The sequence below is a fragment of the Odocoileus virginianus genome, chromosome 7 (assembly GCF_023699985.2).
Source record: "Odocoileus virginianus isolate 20LAN1187 ecotype Illinois chromosome 7, Ovbor_1.2, whole genome shotgun sequence".
Taxonomy (NCBI): Eukaryota; Metazoa; Chordata; class Mammalia; order Artiodactyla; family Cervidae; genus Odocoileus; species Odocoileus virginianus.
The window spans coordinates 33,007,463-33,027,694 of record NC_069680.1 but is presented as its reverse complement, the minus strand read 5'-3'; the positions used below and the strand labels follow the sequence as shown (position 1 = coordinate 33,027,694).

Genomic DNA, 20,232 nt, shown 5'->3' with positions numbered 1-20,232 from the left:
GCACATGCTTAATGGCAGAGCTTCAAAATTCAAAGAGCAAAATATTAGACACAGTCACAATTACAGCTGTAGATTTCAACATTCCTCTCCAGCGGTGGACAGAACAAAAGAACACTCGGCAGATCACCCAACTGTCCTTGACCGACTCTCCAAGACCCTGTCCTGGTCTTCATGTCTCCAGGACACCAAGGCCCGCTTGGGCGGGCTCTCCCCCACCTCCTGGGGGACGGAGCCAGCTTGCCATTCATCCCGAGAGTGGACTTGACCAGGCCCTGTAGACCCTGATCCCTGCAGGCCAAGGAGCAGCCTCCTCCTCCCCTGGGCTCCTGATGGAAAGGGTGGCCGAGCAGCTGGCAGCTCCTGCAGTCAGGTGCCTGCCTTCCGGGTGTCCCGGGCCGTGGGGAGGTGGGTCTGCCCAGGAGCCAGTGCTTTTCTCCTGGAGAGAGTCTGGTGCCCCGGGGCCAAGCTGCAGGAATGCACGTCATGTGAGTGCTCGAGCCGCCACTCAGCTGAGAGGAGCGTGCTCGTGGCCCCTGGATGTTGCAGAGTCCGAGCTGTAGGCTCTTAGTTGTCAGCGCAGAGGCAAGGCCGCTGAAGAAGTCATGCTCTGCGGCGCTGGGGACAGGGTCCCCTTGCTCCCGCAGGGCTGGACCTCACCTGGGGCGGGGCCTCCTCCCGTTCACATTGCCACGCATTCAAACATCCGTTTCTGATTCTGGCTCATGGTTCTGCGGGTTGGCTGTACTCAGCGGTTAGTTCTGGTTCGGGGATGTTCACAGGCTTACTCTGGACGCCCCCAGCACCCTCCCCCACCAGGCGGCTGCTGGGGCCCTCCCTGTCGCAGCACCTTCCTCCCCGCGGAGCCTCCTGTGAGCCGGCGCTTGTCTGTCTCCAGGGTGGAGGTTCAGCTGCTGGCAGAGATGCTGAGCTTCGTGGCCTGCACCCAGGGAAGGAGCATCATGGAGAACCTCAAGGGGAGGAAGCAGTTGCGCCTGGCGGCTGCCAAGGCCTTCATCGAGAGTGCCAGGTGCGCCTTGGCTCTCGAGGACCACTCACCGTGGGTGGAGATGTGGGGACCACGGTGCATGGTGAGGCCCACCCCTCCCCGGGGGCCCTGTGGCCAGGGTCATCTCCTGCCCCGTGCAGTGACGCCCAGTCCACCCCCAGGGTCCCGGGCAGCATGAGCGGCTGGACCGGGACGGGCCCAAGAAACCGGGAGCGGAGGGTGGTGCGGGGTCACAGCGTGACTGCCAGGGAGGAGCCTGTCCAGGCCCTGCAGAGCCGACCGGGGCCCCCACCCCCAGCGCCACTCTAGGCCAGGCCTTCCCCGCAGGTTTGCAGGCATCGCAGGGAGCAGCGCCCTGGTGATGCTGGCCGCCAGGCACTTTTGGAACACCTGCCTCCCGCTGCTGTCCTCCCCGGGCAGCCGGAAGAAGTGCAAGAGCGCCACCCAGAGGATCATCAGCGTCATCAACAAGACGGAGGCCAAGAAGCAGGTGCGGGCCGCCTCTCGTCCCGCCGCCTCCTGGGGAAAGGCGGCGCCGCGGAGCCACGAGGGCGAGGGACGCGATGGCCGCCTGGGGGCGGGGGGAGTGGCATCGCTGCGGCCCAGCAGGCAGGTGCACCGAAAGCTCTAGTGTGAGAGGAGAGGAGGCAGGCTGGGGGCACAGACCACCCAGGGCCCAGGGAGGCGCCCCGAGGCGGGGAGGCGTCTGGGGACCTCGGGGCGCAGCTTCCCAGCTGCCTGGTGGTCGTGTGGCAGGGTGGTCGTGGCCCCGGGAAGGGCCCTTGACCGGAGGCCTCAGTGACCCTCACGGGGCAGCGCGCTGGCTGCGACTGTCTCATGGCTTTATTGTGTGGAGGGCTTCCCCCACTCCTGGTTTTCTGGGAGACGTGATGAAATGTTTCTGGATTTCGTCAAGTGCCTTTTCTCCATCAGTTGAGATGACGGTTGGTTTTCTCCCTTTCTCCTTATATTAACACGATGCATTCTTTATGTGGACCTAGCCTGTGTCCCTGGGGCAGAGCTCACTTCCATCAGTTGAGATGACGGTTGGTTTTCTCCCTTTTCCTTATATTAACATGATGCATTCTTTATGTGGACCTAGCCTGTGTCCCTGGGGCAGAGCTCACTTGGTCATGGTAAATAATGTTTTACCGTATTGTTGGATTCAATTTGCAATTCGGCAGCATATTTTGTTGAGAATTCCTGCCTCTATATTCATAAAGGATATTCATCTATCATTTTCTTTTCTTATGATGTCTTTATCTGGACCCCCTGTCAGAGTAATGCTGGTCTCATAGAATGAGTTAAGAGCTGTTCCTTCCTCTTCAGTTTTTTGAACAATTGAGAAGGGTCAGTGTGATTCTTTTTTAAAATGTTTGGTAGAATCCACTTTTGAGGCCATCTTGTCGAAGAATTTTCTTTATTGGGAGGTTTCTGATTACTGATTCAGACTTTACTGTTAGAAGTTTGTTGAAATTTTTTATTCCTTCTTGAGTCAGCTTAGGTGATTTGAGTGTTTGGAGGGATTTCTCCATTTCTTTTATGTTATTTAGTTTGTTGGAATAGAATTGCTAGTTGATTGATAGTCTGTTGATATGGCAGCTTTTTTTAATCACTGTAGGGTTGATACTGTTATTTCCACTTTCATTTCTGACTTTAGTTATTTGTGTCTTCTTTCTTTCTCTGTCAGTCTAGCTAAAGGTTTGTCCATTTTGTTGATCCTGCATTTTTTTCCTGTTATTTTCTGTGCTCTATATTTAATAACTGCCCCTCCCAACTTCAGATTTAGCTCTTTTTTTTTCACATTCTTTAAGGTGTAAAGTTAGATTGTTGGTTTGACGTCTGTCTTCTTTCTCAGTGCTGGCGTTTGCAGTAATGATCTTCCCCTGAGCCCTGCTTTTGTTGTGTCCCGTGAGTTTTCCTAACGTGCTCTTGACCCCGTTGATTCGAAGCTATAAAGCTGCCTCGGATGCTTCGTGGCGTTAGGAGCCATAGCCTGTGTTGAGGGGCTAGTCTGTGCGTGTGTGTGTGCCTGCGTGTGCATTGGTTCTAAGTCAGTGAGCCTCGAACTGGAAAAAATGTGACTCCCCTTCTTGGGACTTAATATTTCAGAAATTTAGCTGTGATTTCCATAATTTGATATGGAGCCAAATGAAAAACAAACTGATGAAATAATAAGCTGCAGCTTTGACGTCTGTGTTGTTAATGTTTTCACTTTAGGAGAAAGGGGCAGCACTGCTTTTGCACCAGTGGCCCACGGCCGACTTCCAAAGTGGAGGGATGACGGAAGGGAATTTCCTCCCAGGTTTGTAGGCTGGGAAGTGCCCATGCTTTTAGATGCTTTTAGTCTCTGTAGAGCTGGCAAAGTCACGGCCATGAGCACAGGTGGCGCCAGTCCAGCGCTGAACACAGGGTGGGCTCTGGCGGGCCCTTTGCAAACAACCAGGGACCCCCGCTGTGCTCATGGGGAAACCAGCCCGGATGCCTCTACCCTGGGTCTCCCGGGGAAACCAGCCTGGATGCTGCTACCCTGGGTCTCCCGGGGAAACCAGCCTGGATGCCGCTACCCTGGGTCTCCCAGGCAGCCCTGAGGTCTGCTCTCCAGGTTATTCTGGCAGGCACCTCCCACTTCTATAGCCCCAGAAACGTGGAGATACATTTCTGAGGGAAAAAGTGATCTTAAAGCAGTAAATACTTTATAATTTATTTCTAAGATAAGACGACTGTCTGCTAAAAAATAGAGTGGCCCATCCTTGTTCGTGTGGGGGCCGAGGGAAGGCTGGGAAGGCTGAACACGTGGATTCGAGCAGCAGCCGCTCCCTCAGACGCTGCAGAGTCTGTGAGAGAGAAACTCTGGTTTAAAATCGTGAACATGGATGTGACTGTGCGTAATTATTAAGCTGGGCGCTAGACCCGGCAGTTGAGACTGTTTGCTGGTGCAGCCGGGGGAGACGCGGACGGCGGCCCAGACCCTCAGGACCTGCGGGGGGCCGGGCTGCGGGGGAACCTGCACTGCCCGCACCCCACGCCCTGGCAGCACTTCGCTCCACGTGCTGAAATGTACGTCAGATGGCTCCAGTGTTAGCGGCTGTAAAAGTTCAAATTATGGGGAAAACGAAAAAGGAGAATTGAGCAGGGTTTTGAGGAAAGATTCCTTCCTAAAGTTTAGAGTGGTCAAAAAGGCACACTTACAGATACATGAAAATGTAAATGATGAGAGAATAATGAGAAATGCAGGAAATTAAAAAGCGAACACTGCAAAGGTATTTGCATCCAGTTCGGCAGCTAAATGGTACACTTCTGTGATGCCTGAGTAGTTGCACCAGTCAGCTGAGGCAATGCCGAGCTCGTAACAAATAGCCCTGACTGTGAGGAGCCTTCTCGGCCGAGGCATGTGGTTCCACGTTGGGCTGGCTGGGGTGTGGGGAGAACCCTCACGGTTCCTGAGTGTCAGACATTGACCAGGTTATCTGGTCATGAGCCTAAATCCACCTGCTCCTGTGAATTCCGTCCCACGCTGACGGGAGGGGGGCGGGGGGAAGGGGAGCACAGGAGCCCTCGGGGCCTGGGGGTGGGACTTGCTGCTGTCCTCTTAGCCGGCAGGCGGATGACATGCTGGCAGGGTCCTGGGCATGTCCTCCCCTTGGCTATAGTGATTCGAACACAGGAAAGAGAGCTCCATGGTCACTGGTGTGAAACAGGACAGCCTGAGCATCTGGGACCAGCTGTGGGGACTCTGCTTCGATGGGCAGTGGGGCTGCGGCCACGTCACTGCTTCATTGACTACACCAAAGCCTCTGACTGTGTGCATCACAACAAACTGTGGATGATTCTTAAAGAGATGGGAACGCCAGGCCACCTGACCTGCCTCCTGAGAAATCTGTGTGCAGGTCAAGAAGCATCAATTAGAACTGGACATGGAATAACAGACTGGTACAAAATTAGGAAAGGAGTACATCAAGGTTGTACATTGTCACCCTGCTAATTTAACTTATACGCAGGGTACATCATGAGAAATGCTGGACTGGATGAAGCACAAGCTGGAATCAAGATTGCCGGGAGAAATATCAATAACCTTAGATATGCAGATGACACCACCCTTATGGCAGAAAGTGGAGAAGAACAAAAGAGCCTCTTGATGAAAGTGAAAGAGGAGAGTGAAAAAGTTGGCTTAAAGCTCAACCTTCAGAAAACTAAGATCATGGCATCCGGTCCCATCACTTCACGGCAAATAGATGGGGAAACAATGGAAACAGTGACAGACTTCACTTTTTTGGGCTCTGAAATCACTAAAGATGGTGACTGCAGTCGTGAAATTAAAAGATGCTTGCTCTTTGGAAGAAAAGCTATGACCAACCTAGACAGCACATTAAAAAGCAGAGACATTACTTTGCCGACAAAGGTTTGTATAGTCAAAGCTATGATTTTTCCAGTAGTCATGTGTGGATGTGAGAGCTGGACTATAAAGAGAGCTGAGCGACAGAGAATTGGTGCTTTTCAACTGTGGTGTTGGAGAAGACTCTTGAGAGTCCCTTGGACTGCAAGGAGATCCAACCAGTCCATCCTAAAGGAGATCAGTCCTGAATATTCATTGGAAGGACTGATGTTAAAGCTGAAACTCCAATACTTTGGCCACCTGATGTGAAGAGCTGACTCATTGGAAAAGACCCTGATGCTGGGAAAGACTGAAGGCAGGAGGAGAAGGGGGCGACAGAGGATGAGATGGTTGGATGACATCACCGACTTGATGGACATGAGTTTGAGCAGGCTCCAGGAGTTGGTGATGGACAGGGAGGCCTGGCGTGCTGCGGTTCATGGGGTCGCAGAGTCGGACACGACTGAGCAACTGAACTGAGTTGACTGACTGACTGAACCGACCAACTGACTGACTGACGGGCTGAGGCCCAGGCAGCACCGTGCTGCGTGGAGTGAGCGTTGCCCAAGATCTGGGTTCCAGCCTCCACCCCAGGCCTGCAGGGCCGAGGAAGCCTGGGGAGGCAGGGCACAGCAGGGCACCTGGCAGAGAGGAGGAGGTGGGGGAGGAGGTGGGGGAGGAGGGCAGGGGGTGCCGTGAGGACCCCTGAGCATCTCCCCCAAAAGGACTAAGGCGTTCCCCCGAGGCTGACCCCGCAGGGCAGCCCTACACGTGTCTGAGGCTCTGAGGCAGGCGGCCTTGGTGGCCGCGTCCCCAATGCTTCCTGGGGCTCCTGGTCCTGCAGACTCCTGGGTGCGGGCCACCTCAAGCTGCTGGAACCCCAGTCCCAGGACCCTCACCTGGTGCCCTGGTGTTCCCAGGCCCCCCTGAGCCCTCTCTCCCACCGCAGGGACCGAGGACGACCTAACGCTGCGGGCCGCGCTCTACGGGCTGCTTTTCCACAGCCATGCCGACCAGGAAGACTGGGAGGGCGGCCTCAAGGTGCTGGATGAGGCCATGCAGGTGCTGCCGCGGACGGCGCACCGCCTGTGAGTGCCCAGCCCCCAGGGAGCCCCCCCCCCTGCAGCCCTCCCCAGGGAGCCCTCCACCCTGCAGCCCTCCCCAGGGAGCCCCCCACCCTGCAGCCCTCCACAGGGAGCCCCCCACCCTGCAGCCCCCGGGAGCCCCCCACCCTGCAGCCCTCCCCAGGGAGCCCCCCACCCTGCAGCCCTCCACAGGGAGCCCCCCACCCTGCAGCCCTCCACAGGGAGCCCCCCACCCTGCAGCCCCCGGGAGGCCCCCCTGCAGCCCCCAGGGTGCCTCCTCCCCCCGCAGCCCTCCCCATGGTGCCCCCCCAGCCCCCCAGGGTGCCTCCCCCCCACCCCACAGCCCTCACCCTCCCCTTTCCTCTGGTGATTTTATTTCCCTCCTAAGAACTCAGCACAAGAAGAGAAGGGATTTAACACCCAACACACACAAATGACAAATTAACAAGACACAAAACGCCATCTCTGAGATAGTCAACTTTTGTTTTGTTTTCCCTTTGTGAGTGGGAACATGGACAAGTACGTCCGTTTCCATGCATTCTGTATGCTTGCGGCTTTTACTGTTCAGTTCAGGCATTAATTTCTCTCTGACGTCTCTTCAGCCTGATCTTCAAACACATGGTCATCGTGAAGGCCAAGCTCGGCCAGAGCTTCCTGATGGAGATCCAGAAGTTCCGGGACCAGAGCGAGGAGTACCTGGCCCGCATGTGGCAGCGCCTGGCCCTCAACTCCAAGAGCGTGCACGGCGAGCTGACCTGCTACCACAATGCCATCCAGGCCCTGCAGGTTGGCGGGGTGCAGCTGGGGGCCCGCGCTGGGGTGGGGAGGCGCCCGGTGCCTCGGGAGGAGAGTGGGGCAGGGGGCAGAGCCAGGCCTGAGACACTGTCCGCCTGCCCGAGGGACGTGGTCCCTGCAAGGCTGCGGGGGGAAGGGCGGCCAGCGGGTCAGGAGGGACACAGGGCTCTGCAGGGTTTGGGGTCCTCAGGGACAGCCCGCACCCCCCCAGAAGTCAAGACACAGGTTCCTCTCGATGCACTTTTTAGAGATCTGGGGAAGGGCAGGCACCTCGATTTGAGTGTCCCCCAGGAAAGGGTCCAAGCACAGGCTCCTGTGGTCAGGCAGAGGCCTGGCTCCCCAGCAAGTGGCCATGGGTGCTCCTGCACCTTGCTCCTGAAGCCAGGCCAGGGGTCTCGAGGCCAGGTTGGGGGTGCCGCTGGCCGAGCTTTTCGTAAATTCACAGGGCTGTGCAGCCTCCGTCACAGTCCATTTCAGAACACTTCGGCACCCCAACCCCAGGTTGGTTGGCTGTCTGTCCCTCCCTGCCTCCCTGCCAGCCCCAAGGAGCTGGGGTCACAAGAATGGGAGCAGGCAGGCAGGTCCTCTAGATCCTCTGGATCCGGCCGCCCTCCCGGGGCCTTGTCTTTGAGAAATGTCAGATCCTTTACAGATTTTTTAATTTGGTTGTCTGTCCACTTATTCAGTTAGTTCAGTTCAGTTGCTCAGTCGTGTCCAACTCTTTGCAACCCCATGAACCACAGCATGCCAGGCCTCCCTGTCCATCCCCAACTCCCGGAGTTTACCCAAACTCATGTCCATCGAGTTGGTGATGCCATCCAACCATCTCATCCTCTATCATCCCCTTCTCCTCCTGCCTTCAATCTTTCCCAACATCAGGGTCTTTTCAAATGAGTCAGCTCTTCGCATCAGGTGGCCAAAACATTGGAGTTTCAGCTTCAACTTCAGTCATTCCAATGAACACCCAGGACTGATTTCCTTTAGGATGGACTGGTTGGATCTCCTTGCAATCCAAGGGACTCTCAAGAGTCTTCTCCAACACCACAGTTCAAAAGCACCAATTCTTCAGGGCTCAACTTTCTTTACAGTCCAACTCTTACATCCATACATGACCACTGGAAAAACATAGACCTTTGTTGACAAAGTAATGTCTCTGCTTTTTAATATACTGTCTAGGTTGGACGTAACTTTCCTTCCAAGGAGTAAACGTCTTTTACTTTCATGGCTGCAGTCACCGTCTGCAGCGATTTTGGGCCCCGTGAGGGCCTGCTCTGTTCCTCCATCTGTGGTCCCCAGTCTTCCCAGCTCCACTGTTGAAACGATGGCCATGCTGTCTTCCACCCCACCTGTCCCCGTCACCTCTCTTGCACAGCTCCCGTCAGAGCTACCAGTGGCCACAAATGCCACGGCCATTCTGCGGCCCCATCTGAGCCCTTCTCTGCACTGAGGCTCACCTGTCACCTGGCTTCCAGGCCCCCCCACCTCCAGGCGTCTGCCCACATGCTGATGAGGGGGAGGACCTGCTCAGGGCTTGGCGTCCAGCCCCTGCCCCAGCCCACCCCCCTGCCCTGTGGTGGTGTCAGGCCGTGTCTTAGGCTGGTCCATCCTGCCCTTGGGTCCCCCCCGCCTGGCCACCTGCCCCTGCCCTCAGACTCCTGCCCCTCCGGCTGCTCGTTGTCCTAGGTGCAGGGTGTGGGGCCCAGTTTGAGGCCCAGCAGGTGGGGGGCGGGACGGGGGTGGGGGGCAGCGCCTGCCATCCTGCGGCGGTGAGTGATCACCAGTGTCGGGTGTGTGCGGCCAGGCCTTGGGCACAGCACCTCCCCTGCCCTCCGCGCCCCACGGGCCACGTGCTGGAGGAGCCCCAGGGCTGAGGTCAGAGCGCCTGCAGGGAGCCCCTGAGGCCGCCGTTGCCCCGGGGGCGGGCGGGCCGTGGGGCATCCGCGGGGTGCGGAGGCCAGGACGCTCGCCAGGCTTGGGCCCTGCTGCCCTTCGCCCGTGGCGGTCAGGCCGAGCCTGGTGGGCGCCCTCTGGCGGCGGAGGAACACAACGCGGCGGTGCACGGTGCGGAGGTCGGCGTGGCTGCCGCGTGTTCCAGCCTTTTGTGTTTCATCCCGAAGAAGCCGGAGAGCGAATGGCAGAAGGTGGACTCCATCATGGAGTTCAGCGAGTTTCTGTACTACAAGCAGTTCCCTCTGGAGGACGTGGTCTTCCACCTCAAGTGGGCAATCGACATCCTGCTGAGGATGCAGCCCGTGGGGAGCATCCCCGAGCCAGCCGGCGTGGGGGCCGCGGATGCGGGGGACGCAGGTGAGGCGCGCCTCCGGCTGGCTGCGGGCCACCCGCCGCTGGGGGCTCCGCGGTCACCCCGTCCCCCTGGGGGGCACGCTCCCTGTGGGCTTGGGGAGGTTAGGACCCCGCCGCGCTCGCTGGGTGCCCGTGCAGCCGGCAGGCCCGCCCAGCACCCTGAGGAGGCGGAGGCTGACGCGGTGAGCGAGCTCTCTCCCAGGAGGCGGTGGGGGGTGGTGGCCGCCCCCCCGGGGGCCAGTGCGAGCGCCGTCTCCGAGGGCGGGACCTGCCCGCAGGAGGATGGTGCTCCGAGCAGCAGAGGGCCCCAGGGCTGCTGGCCGGCCTTCCCAGCCCCGAGGCAGCCGCTTCCTGGGGCTGCAGAGTTCAGGCTGGAGGGGGCCACCTCCTGTCTGCACGAGCTGCCCGCTTGGTGTCCATGCCCTTCTGGATGTGTCCACACACCCAGCTCAGACCAGCTCGGGGGAACCACGGTGGGCGGGGGGCTCCAAGTAGACCCCAGAGCTCAGACCCCTACCCCAGCCCGGGATGTAGCCAGTGTCCCTGCAGGCAGGCCAGGGGAGCCCTGGGAGGCCTGTCCCTGAGCCCGACCCCTGGGAGGGGGGCGCTGCCCCCTGGGGAAGAGAACCAGCCCCAGGCTGGGGGCCGGTGGGCCCTGGGCCGGTCAGCGGGGACGCCAGCAGGGCCCTGTCTTCCAGATGCGCAGGTGTCCGGTCTGGGGGCCCTGGAGGGCCCGGGGGGCGCGGGGCCCCCCTCCCTGCAAGAGCTGCAGAGCGTGCGGCAGCTGGAGACGCTCGCCCGCGCCTACACCCTGCTGGCCCTGGTGGCGACCCCGTGCAGTGCTGGCCACCAGGACTACTGCCTCATGGCCTACGCCTTCCTGCACCGCATCTGGCAGGTGAGGCCGCCTGCCCTGCTGCCAGGGGTCCCAGTCTGTCCTGGGCCCACGTCCACCCCTGCTCCCCAGCGCCTCCTGCCCCCGGCTCTGGCGACTCAAGGGGGCTGCCTCCTCTGCAAGACTCAGGCCAGTGCCTTTGTGAAACCACCCCCAGAGCCTCCCTTCCCCCCCACTGCCTCTGGGCTTCCAGAGCCTTCTGTGCACCCCTTCACCTAGCCGCCTTCCTACCATCTGTCTAGAGGGCCCCCAGGGCAGCTCCTGGTGACCTCGTCTTCTCAGGGACCTCCCTGGGCTGTGCTCCTCAGCAGGACAGTGTTGGCAGGACAGGCCTCTCTTCTTGGGGCAAGTTCGCCCCCCTCCCCCAGCCAGCAGGGCCATCGGCGTTTGGCAGCAGGAAGGACGAGGGTGGCCATCCTTGTCTGCAAGACTCCCCCGGCCCCCCTACCCCACCATGCAGTTGCAGTTCTTTTAGGAGAACCATTAAAAGTCACTTGAGTGTGCTCTCCATTAAAGACATTAATTCATCTTACGGAACTGACAAACCCTTCTTAAAGGTCAGACATGCATCTCTCCAGAGCCCTGGAGGAAGTGCCCTGAGTGCTCATGGCCTGGCCACTCCCAGCCTTAGGGTCCTCAACCCGCCCTCAGATCTGCGTGGGGGGAGGGAAACCCACTTCTGTCGCTGTTGTTGTTCAGTCATGTCAGACTCTTTGCTACCCCATAGCCTGCCCTTCACCATCTCCCAGAGTTTGCTCAAACTCAGTCCATCGAGTCGACGATGCCATCCAACCATCTCATCCTGTGTCATCCCCTTCTCCTGCCTTCAATCTTTCCCAGCATCAGAGTCTTTTCCAAGGAGTCAGTTCTTTGCATCAGGTGGCCAAAGTGTTGAAGCTTCAGCTTGCATCAGTCTTTCCAATGAACACCCAGGACTGATCTTTAGGATGGACTGATTGGGTCTCCTTGTTGTCCAAGGGACTCTCAAGAGTCTTCTCAAAGACCACAGCTCAAAAGCATCAATTCTTCGGTGCTCAGCTTACTTTATGGTCCAACTCTCACATCCATACATGACCACTGAAAAAATCATAGTTTTGAGTAGACGGATCTTTGTCAGCAAAGTAAGGTCTCTGCTTTTTAATATGCTGTCTATGTTGGTCATAGCTTTTCTTCCAAGGAGCAAGTGGCTTTTAATTTCACTGCTGCAGTCAGACATTAACATTGCAAATTTGGATTTCTTTTCACAGGTTTCTTTCTCAACAGCAGGAAAATCCACTTCAGAAAGTAGAATTTCAGCAACAGCAAGCTCACACTTGTTGCCTAAAAAAGAGAAAGAGAAAAGCAGAGACAGAGACAAGGAGAAGGACAAGGACAAGGGGAGGGACCCGAAGCAGGTGGACAGGCTGCACCCCCGCCACCCCTGAAGGTCCTGGTGCCAGAGGCTGGGCCGAGAAGGGCGAGCAGCGTCCTGGCTCCTCTGCCCGCTTTCCTCCCCTGGGAAGTGAGGCGGTCTCAGTGCCTCTGCCCCAGGTGTCAGGAGGCTGACATGGGGAGGGTCTGGCTTCTCCCTGGTGACCAGCTGCTTTCCCGGAGCCCTGGCTGTGCGGGGCAGGGCAGCACTTTCTCTGCATCCTGTGGGGGCCTGTGCATGTCACTTCGTCAGCTGGAGGGACTGCCCCCACCCTGGCCATCCCACTGGACTGGCCCCTTGGGAGACACCCCGCCTCCTTCCCGCAGCCCTGCTGAGCTGGGATGTGTGTGTCGGGGGTGGGGCACGTCCAGGGCACTAGCTCAGAGTGGCCGTGGGAAGTGGTGTCAGCTATTGTCTGTGGCTCAGGTGTCTCCAGGGAGCCCCGCCACACCCATCCCCAGAGGTGCTGCCTGCCCGGGGTGCAAGACCTCTATTCCCACGGGGCCCCCTGGGTGTCTGCCTCCAGATCTACATCCCAAAGCAGAGCCTGGCTTCTTGCTTTGCAGTTCCAGAGTCCTGCTCCTGGCAAATGCCTTGAAGACTTGCCCTCAAGCCTAGAAGAGTGGGCTTCCTATGCCTGCCCCGAAGAACTCATATCTGTATTCAAGCAGGATCAGAGTGACTTTACCATCAACCCGTCAACTATCCAGAAGCCGGTGGGTGGACCCAACGCCTCTCCTGCAGGCCTGCGTCCCTGTGTCCTGCCTGCTGGGCTTTCTAGTGTGAAGTGGGTCCAGAGAGTGGTCAGGCCCCAGGCCCTCCCCAGGTCCCTCCCCAGGCACCTGTGCCTCGTGTTCCCCGCGTGGACCACACCCCTGCACCTGTGGTCCAGCTGCGCCCCCGGGCGTCTGGTGCTGCTGAGTGCTCCGAGCAGTGGGAGGGTCTTCCCCACAGCTCCGGAGGCACGGGTTCAAAACTTGGGCTGCCATCGAAGAGTCTGTGGCCCGTACCCGGCACCGGTGCCCAGGAGGGTCCTCCCCCCTCCCCCAGCAGCTGGGCTCCCAGGCGTGTGCCGAGTGGCCCCCGTGTCTGCCTCCGTGCTCACGCGGCTTCTCCTCTGTGTCCGTCTCATCTCCCAGATGATTTTGGTAATTTATCCGCAGATTCTTTTGATTTTATGTGTGTATCCAAAATCTACATTTCATCTGCAAACCTCTTCCCTAATTTGGGATCGTTACACTGTTTCCTCGCCTCACCTGACTCGCCAGGTTGCCTCCAGCTCAACACCACAGGTGGCGAGGCCTCCCGGTCTTGGCAAGACTCCGTGTGACCGATGCTTGTTGGGGGTTCATAGACATTCTTCACTGGTTAAGCGAGTTCCTTTATTTCTGTTTGCTAAGAGTTTTAAGCTTGAACAGCTATGAAAGTGAAAGTGAAAGTCGCTCAGTCGTGTCCGACTCTCTGCGACCCCATGGTCTATACAGTCATGGAACGCTCCAGGCCAGAACGCTGCAGCGGGCAGCCTTTCCCTCCTCCAGGGGGTCTTCCCAACCCAGGGATCGAACCCAGGTCTCCTGCGTTGCAGGCGGATTCTTCACCAGCTGAGCCACAAGGGAAACCCCATAAATAGCTATAGATTCTTATCGGACATTTTTCTCCATTTATTCAGATGACAGTTTTTTCTCTTTCATTCCTTCAACTTGGTTGACATGTATTATTCATTTCATTTATCATCAGGTTCAACAGGCTAATGTTTTGTTTGGGGTGTTTGCCTCTCTGTTGGTGAGAAAAGTTGGTGTTCAGGTTTCCTTTCACACTACATGCTTGTCAGGATGGGATGAGAAGTTACACTGACTCCAAGCTGTTTTCTGCTCCCAAAGCCTCTGAACCCTGGCATGTGGATTTCCACACAACAGCGAGTTCTCAGCGCCCCTGTGGACACCAGCCAGGGGACCACCCCATTGAACTCGGCTCTGACACTTAACCGCCGGGTCAGTGTGGGCCCCAGGGATCAGGGCTCCCTCGAGGCCTGCTCCAGCAGATGCCCGTCATGAGTGTCAGGTCCCCAGGCCCCCGCACGTCTGTCCAGTGTGGCCAGCAGTCGGGGTCCCGGGCTCCTCCCCAGGTTTGATATTTGCTATGACGGCCCCCAGACTTGGGGAAACTTTACTTAGCAGATACGCTGGTCTGTTAAAAAGGATGTTGTAACGGATACAGACAGACAGCCTGATGAGGAGGTCTGCGGGGCAGGTCTGGAGGGTCCCAAACATGGGAGTGTCTGTCCCTGAGGAGCTGGGGGCCACCAGGCCCCTCCCTCCTGGCAGGTGGACGTGCTCACCAGCCCAGAAGCTCTCCATGCCCCATCCTGTAGGGGGTTCACGTAGGTTCCAGGACAGGGCACGACTGGTCCTCTCGTGGCCGTTGGTCCCTAACTGGACCTCCAGCCCCCCTCTCCCCAAATATCGGAGGACGGGCTGAGGGCCTCACTGTCCTGCCATGTGGTTGGTCCCTCCGGCCGCCGACCTGCTCCCTGAAGGTCCGCAGGAACGGCCCAGAGTCCCCTCGTGGGTGTGAAGTCAGGTGGGGCGAGAGGGTTCCAGGTGCTCGGTGCTGGGACCAGGAGCAGGACCAGACGCGCGGGTCGTGTTTCCTCACAGCAGCACACTCACCTTTTAGTCAACTCCAGAATGTTCCTTTTTCAAGCTCTTCTTGAGAAGAATTTGTGTAAAATTAGCTATTGTTCCTTCCTTAAACGTTTGGAAGAATTCCCTAGTGAGGAGTTCTGGGCCTAGATCTATTTGGGAAGATGTTAAATTATGGATCCACTTTATTTAATAGTTACAGAACCCTTTACATTTTTAAATTTCTTTTTTGTAGTAATTTTGGTGGGTTGTATTTTTCTAGGATGTTTCCAGTTAATATAAAATATAAGATATACTGGTATAATATTGTTCTTAATATCCTGTTATTACCTTTTTAGTGTCTGTAGAACTATAAATATTTCTGTCTCCCTCCACCCCCTTTCTTGAGCAGTCTCATCAGGAATTATCAATTAGTCCCTCAAAAAGCCACATGCTTTCCAGGCCAGCCAAACACCACTGGGCTGTTTTACCTCATTTCCCTTAAGGCTCAGACACAGACTTCCGGGACCTGATGGGAGCATTTAGCCTTCAGTGGGCCCTCAGCTGCACCCGACAGGGAAGTCAGAGGCGTGAGCAGGCTCTCCACTGCCTCGGCCTCAGCCGACACCCAGGTCGCCGCCCAGTGCGCTGGGTTCACACATCTGGACTCCCCTCTTCTTGCGCGTCTTGGCACAGTTATTCTTTCCGAGTTGTTCACTCCTCAGTGCTTTAAGCAGATTTTTTAAGTTGTTCATCCGTGTTTTCCAGTTTTCCACTGAAGAATAATTACTTTATCAAACCTAGTCCAGCATTATAAGAAGTATTAGTGCATCTCTGCCTGTACTTAATTTTAAAGCAGTTGGTGGGTACATAAAGAAAGCAAAGACTCTAATTTGAATGAAAGGTAGATTATTCTCGTGAGGAGCTTTAGCTGTGTTTGTGCTAAAAAGTCTAGAAAGTTGCACTTGACAAGATGAAAGCTGTTGATGAAACAGAGGACGCAGAGAGCAAGTCAGTGGTCCCCTCAGCAGGCGGGATCCGCACCGCGTGTGGCTCCGGGGGGGACGGAGCTCCTGGGGAGGACCCTGGGGGCCAGCACCTCACCCTCCGCCCTTGACCTCGTGTGTTTGCTGGCAGGCGGGAATCCGCACCGCGTGTGGCTCCGGGGGGACGGAGCTCCTGGGGAGGACCCTGGGGGCCAGGACCTCACCCTCCGCCCTTGACCTCGTGTGTTCGCTGTGTTTTGACGCAGACGTACAGTCTGTACTACCTGGACCGCTTGGTGGAGGCCCTGCAGAAGATGTTCCTTCATGAGCTCGCAATCCCGGTCCTGCAGCTGGGGGCGCTCATCGCAGCCTCCGTGGTTGAGAGCAAGAGCCTAAAGGATCTCTACCACCTCCGGTGGGTGCTCCTGCTGTATTTCAGGGAAGCTGGGAGACGTTTATGTGGCTAAAGCAAAAATTTGCCCAAAGCAATATACAGACAAATCAGAGCTTAAAACATTAATTCTGTGGTTGACTAGTTATATAAATAATAAAGTCTCTAAGATTTGTAAAGCCAAATGCATCAAAATATTTAAACATAAAAATATTCTTAATGTTTAAATTTCTACTTGGTTTTTAAGAGAGTATCATTGTTTCAAGGAAATACCCGCTGAAGTAGAATAAGCAGAATAAAGGAACATTGTGTCTTCAACCTACTCAAATAGGTCGGGAAAAAATTTACATATATATATATAAATTTTATATATTTACCCACACATAATTTTTTATTATGTCCTGAGCTATATATAAAATTTATATATGAAGTAATTTATATATATATTAGTATAATTTTTATATTATTGTATATGTAGATAGAGAACCTGGACAATGAAGGATGTTCAATAATATGAAGGATGTTTGTGTAACTTTTCTGGAAGCTTCAAATCATTTCAAAATAAGAGTGTTTTGCACAAAAGTCAGAGCTGAGCTCATCGGCTTGCAGTTGTGATGGGGTCAGAGCCGCACCGTGCCTCGTCTCCACCTCTGGATGTGACCCCGAGACTACAAATGTGTTGAGGAATCTGACGGCGGCGTCTGCTGTCTCCCCTCGTAACTTAGCTTGGCCTTAAAGATCATTGAAAAGAGCCACAAAGTATCTGCTCCTTTTCCGTTTGCCGATCTGTGCCACGCCTCCCGAGCCCAGGGCGGCCTGACTCAGGGCTGACACTCCTCTCGCCCCCAGACTTGCCCTGGCTTGTTCTGACTTGAGGTTGAGGGAGGCGGCCACGTACCACGAGGAGGTGGTGGGGCAGGCCTACATCTGTGACATGGAGCAGGCCAGGTGAGCCGCTGCGGCTGGCGCGGACCCCCTTCCCCACTGCGGCAGGGTCGCCTGCTCTGACACCCCCAGTGTATGCCGCCCACTGTGGCATGGACCTCCCCCACTGCGGCAGGGCCCCCTGCTCTGACACCCCCCGGTGTGTGCCCCCGACTGCGGCAGGGCCCCCTGCTGTGATGCCCCCCTCCTGGGCCCCCCACTGTGGTGCAGACCCCCTCCCCCACTGCGGCAGGGCCCCCTGCTCTGACACCCCCAATGTGTGCCCCCCCCACTGTGGTGTGGACCCCCTTCCCCACTGTGGCAGGGCCCCCTGCTGTGATGCCCCCCTCCTGGGCCCCCGACTGTGGTGCGGACCCCCCGCTGTAACACTGACCCCCCCCCCAGCCCTCTGCCTGGGCTCGATGCCGGCCCTGCTCTCAGCTGCATCTCCTCGGGAAAACTGGGAGTCATCTGTGCTGCTAAACCAGGGGAATTTAAAAAAAACTTTGTAAACACATGAGTCGATAGTTGTCTGTTGTGGCTTTTATTTTGTATTTCTTTGATTACTGTTGAACATTTTCAGGTGCTCTGGCCGTTCTATTTCTTTTTTGGCATAATGCTCGTTTTACTTATATTAGCTGCAGAAAAGAAATTGCCTTGAAAAAGGAGAAAAATAAGGAACCTCTATTAGAAGAAAGTCTGCCAACACTGAATGAGCTCCCCGCTTCGGCCCCGCAGGCAGAGATGAAGCCCCTCATAGCAAAGGATAAGGTAGCCTTGCTCTGCAGAAGCTGCTTGACTCCTGGCCCAGTGGGGGCGGTAGGCCCAGCTCCAGTCACTCCGCTTGGACCTGTCCTAGCGGCCAAGCCTCCTGATCCTAGAGCCGGCTCCTGGGAAATCCAGAGACTGATGGGGTGTGTCCCTGCCCCTCCGGCCCTCAGGGAAGGCGAGACTGCAGGATCTGAGCTGTGGTTCAGAGAGGACAGCCTGGGGGTGGCCGGTGGGGGGCGGGAGCTCCCACACCAATGGGAAGGGGAAGGGCGATCCCTCGCAGCGGGCGGGCGCAGAGCAGCTGGGAGGCCTGAGTGCCCCCACCCTCCCCGCGCGCGGTGGGCTTGCCTCTAGGGCTTGCCTGTAAGGGAAATGACTGTCCCTTGTGCAGTCCAAGGTCTCCTGTCACTGTGGCAGTTGCGCCCCCTGCACCCGGCGCTGCTCCGTGGCCTGGCCATGAGCAGGGACGGGCATCCTGAGAGGACAGCCTGGCCACGGGCCCTGGAGCAGGGACTGGGCTCGGGCGTGCGGGGCCGGGGGCAGCCGCGCCGACGGCGCCCGCCCTGCACCCATGCGGCCCCCGTGGGCCTGTGTGTCTTACAGATCCTGAAGGTAAATGAAGAGACCGGCAGGGGCCTGGATGGAACATCCTTCCCACTGCTGTGGACCCTCAAGGCCGAAGTCCTGCTGAAGATGGAGCTGTACCAGCCTGCGAGGCTGCTGCTGTCAGAAGCGTACCTGGCCTTCCAGGTGAGGCCACACCTGCCCGGCCCACTACACCTGTGGGGCCTGCTCCCCCAGAAGCAGCCCCACCCCCAGCCCCCGGCTAGGATGGCCGCTCTCTGGGAGGCAGGGACCTTCTGTGCTGAAGACTGTTCTGGAGCCTCCGTCTGACTGTGGAGGCCTGTCTGCCCCTCTAGCTTCATCACAGCCTGCCCCCTGTAACTGCGGCGGGTCCATGCTGCGGCCTCTCTTCCTCCTGGGCCACGGTGACCAAGTGTTTCTGAGCAGGCCCCTCACGGTGTGTGTAGACGACGGGGCCCTCGAGAGGCTGAGGGCTTCGGTTTGTTCTCAGAGGCAGATGGTGTCCCAGGGCCCCGACCTGCTCCGGAGCTCTGTTCTGCTTCTCCGTGTGGGCCCTGCGGTGTCTGTGGCCGCTCGGAGGTCTCCCTGGGAGCCTGGGTTTCCCTCCAGGCCCCCTTGGAAAGGCTCCCTCCAGTGTGGACACCCAGCCTCAGCTCAGCCTCTCAGGCCCCTACTGTCTGCTGGCTTTCCTGAGGTGGCTTGGTCGCCTGTCTGTTGGCTCCTGGACGCCTTGGCTCCTGCCTCCTCTCTCCAGCCGGACTGAGACCCTCTCCCTGGGCTCTGTCCCCACAAGGATGGTGCCCAGGGGAAGGCCCAGCATGGAGTGGAGGCAACCCATGTGTCCCTCCCTCCCTGGAGGGGGGTGGCTGGGCTGCAGCGTCAGCAGCTCCCAGGGCCCCCAATGGGTGGCTCCGTCTCCGGGCGACGTTCAGGATTGTTCCCTGGGAGAGGGCGGCAAGGTTATAGAACTGTTCGAGTTGGCCCCTGCTTTGGAACGGAACCCTCGAGAGAGACATCGCTTGCTTTCTGTCTCAGGCAGGGGGACAGCGTGGCCAGGGGAGGGACTGAGACGGCCGTGAGACTTGTGGAGGAGAGCGGGCAGGACGGGCCTTGGGGGACCCGGGGGGACCCGGAGGGGGCGCAGGAGGTTGAGGAGGGGGGCTGCGAGCCAGCACCCACTGGCCGGGGCACCGCGACCTGGTCTCCTGGCCTGCGCCTGAGTGTCTGGGACTTTCCCGGTCAGCCTCCCTCAGCCCCACGAAAGGGTGGTCCACACACTCTCCTCACCTCCGCCCGGCGGCCACCCGGCCCTCCTGCTGCCAGGAGGGGCTTCCTAGACTCTGCGGAGCAGGTCTTAACGCACACAGGCATTGAGCTCAGCGCTGGGCCCCTTGGGCTGCAGGCTCATCCCTGGACAGGCACCGGGGCCTGCACTCCGCCTCTGCCTGCCTCCCTCTCTCTGCCTCGCGGTCTCTGTCTCTGTATGCGTCTCTCTGTGTCTCTCTCGTCCACTGCCCCACCCCATCCTCCGTCCACACGCACCTCCTTTGCAGGAGCTGGGCGATCCTCTTGCACAGTCCAGGTGCCTGCACTTGCTGGCCCAGCTCGCCAACAAGGAGAAGCAGCACGGGCAGGCTCGGCGGATGGTGGAGAAGGCCCAGCGCCTGGGAGGGAGTGAGGAGTTCTGGTACCAGTCCACCCTGACCCTGGCGGACTCGCTCCTGTCCGCAGAGGGCGAGAGGCGAGAGACCCTGGTGAGGGGCCGCTGCGTGTGGGGCGGGGGGCCGGCGGGTGGGGGGTGGCAGGGCCGCGGTGATTCTGCCAGGCCTGCCCCAGGTCTGCAAGCTGTTCCAGAAGCTCATAGACACCTTCAACGTGCTCAAGAAAGAGAGGCCAAACCGAATGCCCATGTTGGAATTCATGACCACAGACCTGGAAGCCAGGTAACGTTCTGTGAGGAAGAACGTTGATCACCGTGAAAGTTGTGGTGCTCTTTCCGCTATTAATTGTAAGTCACAGTTCGAGCCTGTGAAGCTCAGAGACTCGCAGGACAACGGCCTGTGTCCACAGCTGCCTCCCGCAT

At 57.7% G+C, this 20,232-nt stretch overlaps 1 protein-coding gene across 12 annotated transcripts in view; it reads left to right on the top strand.

The window, feature by feature from the left end:
* Positions 1 to 20,232, top strand: part of CFAP46 (cilia and flagella associated protein 46) — a 95,767-nt gene that overhangs the window by 44,759 nt on the left and 30,776 nt on the right. For all 12 annotated transcript variants that reach the window (XM_070470520.1, XM_070470519.1, XM_070470518.1 and 9 more), the window contains exons 23-37: positions 896 to 1,027; positions 1,334 to 1,496; positions 3,227 to 3,311; positions 6,331 to 6,469; positions 7,069 to 7,252; positions 9,379 to 9,568; positions 10,264 to 10,463; positions 11,708 to 11,854; positions 12,438 to 12,587; positions 15,745 to 15,893; positions 16,719 to 16,817; positions 17,432 to 17,564; positions 18,168 to 18,314; positions 19,703 to 19,903; positions 19,986 to 20,092. In XM_070470520.1, the coding sequence (XP_070326621.1) occupies positions 896 to 1,027; positions 1,334 to 1,496; positions 3,227 to 3,311; positions 6,331 to 6,469; positions 7,069 to 7,252; positions 9,379 to 9,568; positions 10,264 to 10,463; positions 11,708 to 11,854; positions 12,438 to 12,587; positions 15,745 to 15,893; positions 16,719 to 16,817; positions 17,432 to 17,564; positions 18,168 to 18,314; positions 19,703 to 19,903; positions 19,986 to 20,092 (2,226 nt within the window). The remainder of the gene's footprint in view (positions 1 to 895; positions 1,028 to 1,333; positions 1,497 to 3,226; positions 3,312 to 6,330; positions 6,470 to 7,068; positions 7,253 to 9,378; positions 9,569 to 10,263; positions 10,464 to 11,707; positions 11,855 to 12,437; positions 12,588 to 15,744; positions 15,894 to 16,718; positions 16,818 to 17,431; positions 17,565 to 18,167; positions 18,315 to 19,702; positions 19,904 to 19,985; positions 20,093 to 20,232) is intronic.